We start from the raw sequence: 4,588 nt of genomic DNA, 5'->3' as shown, positions 1-4,588 counted from the left end.
AGAATGAAATTTAAAAAGACCCCAGTTACAAAAAATTGGAACGCTTAAATGGACGGATGGCAATACTCATGGAAAGGACGATGTCTTTATTAGGGGTTTTTTGAATTTGGAGATTAAGGCAGGGTGTCGCACTCAGCCCAAAATCATCAATCATGAAAATATTAGCTGTTTATTTTATCCAAAAAAAAGTAAAACTTATGGAGAGAGTAAGACAGAGAGAAACAAAAGCGTATACCATGAATTTAAATCTCAGGAACCAGCAAAGGTCTACAAAAACAAAAAGAGTTTCAGAGATAGTTGATAACAAATACTAATAAGAATAATAATAAATTTTCCTTTAGTTTCTTATGCAACAGATGAAGGATGGTAAGGAATAGGAATCATGCACAAATCTTGTTTTCTTCTTACTGTCGTGGCAAAGGCCTCGGTCATGTCCAAATCTTCATGCTTCATACCATTTGGTAGTTTCCAGTCAAAATGGTATAATAGCATCGCGAGTGGAAGTTCCACGCTGGCCAGACCAAATGACATTCCAGGGCATATCCTCCTACCAGCTCCAAATGGTATGAATTCAAAATTAGTACCCTTGTAGTCAATAGAATGATCGAGGAACCTCTCTGGAATAAAGCTCGCAGGTTCAGTCCAGTACTTGGGATCTCTTCCAATCGCCCATGCATTAACAAAAACTTTAGCTTTCACAGGAATGTCAAATCCATTAATTTGACATCTCTCTCCACATTCTCTTGGAAGTAGCAACGGAGCAACAGGATGTAATCTCAAAGTCTCCTTAACAAATAGCTTAAAAAATTTCATTTCATCAATGCTAGTTTCATTAACCTTTCCTGTTCTATGAAATACTTCTCTCACCTCAGCTTGTGCCTTTTTCATCACCCTTGGATTTCTCATCATTTCACACATTGCCCAATCCACAGTCGTAGCAGATGTTTCACTCCCAGCAGCAAAAATGTCCTGAAAGGGGTTTATGCATATGAGTTAGTGGAGATAATTATATGGTGTCACTCATCTTCAGGGACGTAATCTAGTATAGGAATGCCCCAGCTCGCTTTTTATTTTTTATAATGATTATTGGGGAAAAAATATATCTGATTTATTATTTAAGAAAGTGCCTCAGCTAAATTATAAAATTGAGAAAGTGCAATGGTTAATTTTAAAAGATTTCATGTTGGCCCTAACTTAACTGTCTAATTCTAATTAATATGATTAATCATTAAAACGTTATAAAACTTAACTAAAGAAAAAAGATTATTAAGATAGAATTAAAAAAAATTTAAAAAAAGATTTTTACTTTACTTTTTTTTTTGTCTTTTCCGTCTCTGTTTAATGCTTTGAACGAAGCACAATTGTTTTTTTTGTTGGTCATGGAGTAATGTATGGATTTTATCCTACTTCCCTAAATCAAAAGTAACTTTTGTGCAATTATTTAGTCTTTTAACATTAATTCCTAAGTTGTAGGCCTAACTAGTTCTAATGTTTAATTTTCCCCATTGATTTTTTACCTAGTTTCAAAATTCCTAATTTTATGATGTAATTATGTTTGCTATTTGTGCTGCATCATATGAGTACGTATTTTCAATAGTATAAACAGGTTTTAAGAAAAAATTAAGTGATAAATTAGTTGTGCATATTAGAGAAGATGTTTTTAATTGTATCAATAATGAAACTATTACACAATATTTTTAACATATGAAATATTTTTAAGGAGTCTTTGACGAGGACAATTTGTAATAAATAAATTTATTATTATAGTTGTAATGTTCTATATTTGCTATATAAATTTTTAGAATTGTATTAAATTTTAAATGAGGGTGCTAAGGGCGTGCTATGTGCACATGGCAAGCCCTCGTTTGGAGGCTGTGGGACCCACGCCCCTGCTCATCTCATCACATAACACTCGACGAACAATAAAAGAAACAACTTAATGAAAAAAAAAATGGAATTGATGATATTAAATGCATAGTTACTCACAAAGATTACTGCTTTAATGTGGTCTGTAGTCAAGGAAGAATCAAGATCTCCACGCCCTTGAATTTTCAACAGAACATCAACCAGATCTTCATCATCACCAATCTTGCAAATCTTCAATGTTGCCTTGCGCTTCTTATGTTCATTGATAATGTTTTTGACTATTCTGTCAGCTTCTTGATGCAGCCTCTCCACCCGAGACTTGTTTCCAGTAAGCCACTGAAGGAATCCAACGGAAGGAAACATATCTGCGATATTAAAGCCTGACATCACTTTTGTTATTTCCCCTATAACTGAGGCAAATGCTTCTTGGTCTCTGGATCTGTTTCCAAAGGCTGCCCTTGACGTGATACCATACATTAATGAGTACACTTTCTCAGTTAAGTTAATAACTGATCCAGCTTTCGAAGAAATCCAATTAATGAGATCAGACACCTCTGCTTCTCTTATCGATTGGAAAGATTGGACTCTTTTGGCGCTCAAAAGCTCAGATACACAGATTTTTCGCAGTTGTTTCCAAGAATCACCATATGGTGAAAAGATAATATCACGATAATTATAAGAGATGATTTGTGCTGGTGGAAACTGAGGCCTGGATGCAAAGATAACATCATGCGTTTTCATAACTTCTTTGGCAACTTCAGGGGAAGATACAATAATGGCTGGAACTTGCCCCAGTTGTAGGAGCATAAGGGGTCCATATTTCTTGGATAAGTCTCTTAGTCGGTGATGGGGTAGGAAGCCAGCAAGCTGGTGCAAGTTTCCTATTACAGGTAATTTCCACGGCCCTGGTGGTAGATTTGAGACTCTGTTTTTAGTTTCTGATCTCCTCTCTAGCTTAAGCAAAGTTAAGGCAGAGAGAAGAATAGCTAGAAGGATGAACAAGGAGGAGATCCCAAGAAGCTCCATTTGAAATGAACAGGAAAATGGAGATAGAAATTTTACTAGTCGGTGGGTATATCCACGTTATGGATTTTTTTGTTGTCTTTCATTTAAAATATCTTTAATCAGTACACGCATTGAAAAATGTGAAGGATAATGATTGATTGCATTACATGTGCCCTATTCTGACACTTTCTAATATCGGCAAAGATTGGTTGGCTATAAATGCACGAGTAAATGTCACTGAATATTCACTTTAGTTTTATCGATTTAAATGATATTCATATTATATTGATAAGACAGGAAGTGTATATAACTAAACGACAAAAAAGTTAAGAGAAATAAGCCATGAGAATTAGAGCTAATAAATTTAACACGAATTAATTATCTAACATGAATCCTATGAATAAATAAATATGAATTATTAAATTTAATACAAATATTAAATGAGTTAAATTTAAATTAATATAATTTTTTTTCGTATTGAATTAAAATTAAAATTTTAACTTATTTATTTAATTAATAATATAATTATTATTTTTTTAGTTGGTAGGCATATCCAAGCTGTGGATCTTTTGAGGTCTTTCATCTAAAATATCTTTAATCAGTGCACACATTACAAATATGAAGGATGATGATTGGTCGCATTACCTGTGTCCTACATTTTCAGAATAATACGGATAAACATTGGTTGGCCACTATAAATAGATGAGTAAATGTCACTAAATGTTCACTTTTATCGATGTAAATGATATTCATATTACAACCCGTGATAATATAGGAAGTGATAAAGGGGCTAAGAGAAAAAAGCCATGAGGATTAGAGCTACCAAATTACAACCTTTTTACATGATGCGAATATAATATGAATAAATATGTATGAATTATTAAATTAATATAATTATTAAATAGATTGACTCTAGATTAATATGATTATTTTCAAGTCAAGGTAAGGTTAAAATTTTTATCCATTTACTCGATTAATGAAACAATTATATTTTTATTTCAAATAACAATACTAAAAAATTGAAATTTATTGATACTAATTTAATATCAGTAATTCATTTTATTGACACTTGTTAATTGTGTCAGTAATACTCAAACCAGAATACACTGAGTCAGTAATTTATTTTATTAGAGTATCACTAAAATATCGACTCGGTGATATTAGTATTTCATGATACTATTTATATGTCAGTAATTTATGTGACTATGGTATCATAAATTGACTCGATAATATAAAAAATTATTAATATTTATTAATGCTATGCTGCTTTTGGTTAATAATATATTTTTATTTTAATTATATTTTTCATGCTTGTTGTACAACCAAAAGAAAACTCAAAATATATCAAACATAAAATATCTTGCAACAATTCATATAATAAACATCCCGAATACATCACTTAAATTCAAACAATTCGACTACACCATTATTTCGAAAAGACAAACATAAGTACCAAATTAAATTTCCAACAATCTCTTAACAACAAGTACTAATGACTACTAAATTAAGTTTCCAACCAAAAAAAAAAAAAAAACAAATCACTCAATATCCATCGGCAACTTCATTTTTTTTCCACCAACAAGTGCATAAAGTCAATTAGTATACCATGAAAATAAATCTTGAATATTTTGAAACAAAAACAATTATAAATTACTCATATATTACCTCATGATTGTAGGCTGTAATTAATTTGGCAACATGTAGATTCTACGATTTC

At 31.6% G+C, this 4,588-nt stretch overlaps 1 protein-coding gene across 1 annotated transcript; it reads right to left on the bottom strand.

Moving 5' to 3' along the window:
- Positions 1-218: 218 nt before the first annotated feature.
- On the bottom strand, positions 219-2,961 carry LOC102617167 (cytochrome P450 71D11-like). Its single transcript, XM_006493446.4, has 2 exons — positions 1,987-2,961; positions 219-969 (listed from the first exon to the last, which is right to left on the bottom strand). Exons 1-2 carry the CDS (start codon positions 2,890-2,892, stop codon positions 346-348), a joined length of 1,530 nt encoding a protein of 509 aa, XP_006493509.2. The 5' UTR covers positions 2,893-2,961; the 3' UTR covers positions 219-345.
- Between the last annotated feature and the right edge of the window lie 1,627 nt (positions 2,962-4,588).

This window comes from Citrus sinensis, chromosome 9, assembly GCF_022201045.2.
Source record: "Citrus sinensis cultivar Valencia sweet orange chromosome 9, DVS_A1.0, whole genome shotgun sequence".
Taxonomy (NCBI): domain Eukaryota; kingdom Viridiplantae; phylum Streptophyta; class Magnoliopsida; order Sapindales; family Rutaceae; genus Citrus; species Citrus sinensis.
This window is presented reverse-complemented; position numbering and strand designations above follow the sequence as displayed.

Bases quoted from the DNA above. Each gene is read 5' to 3' on its own strand.
- LOC102617167 (XM_006493446.4), bottom strand. From the start codon at position 2,892: ATGGAGCTTCTTGGGATCTCCTCCTTGTTCATCCTTCTAGCTATTCTT. The intron at 970-1,986 runs GTGAGTAACTAT...AACCCCTTTCAG, and splicing joins ACATTAAAGCAGTAATCTTT to GACATTTTTGCTGCTGGGAG.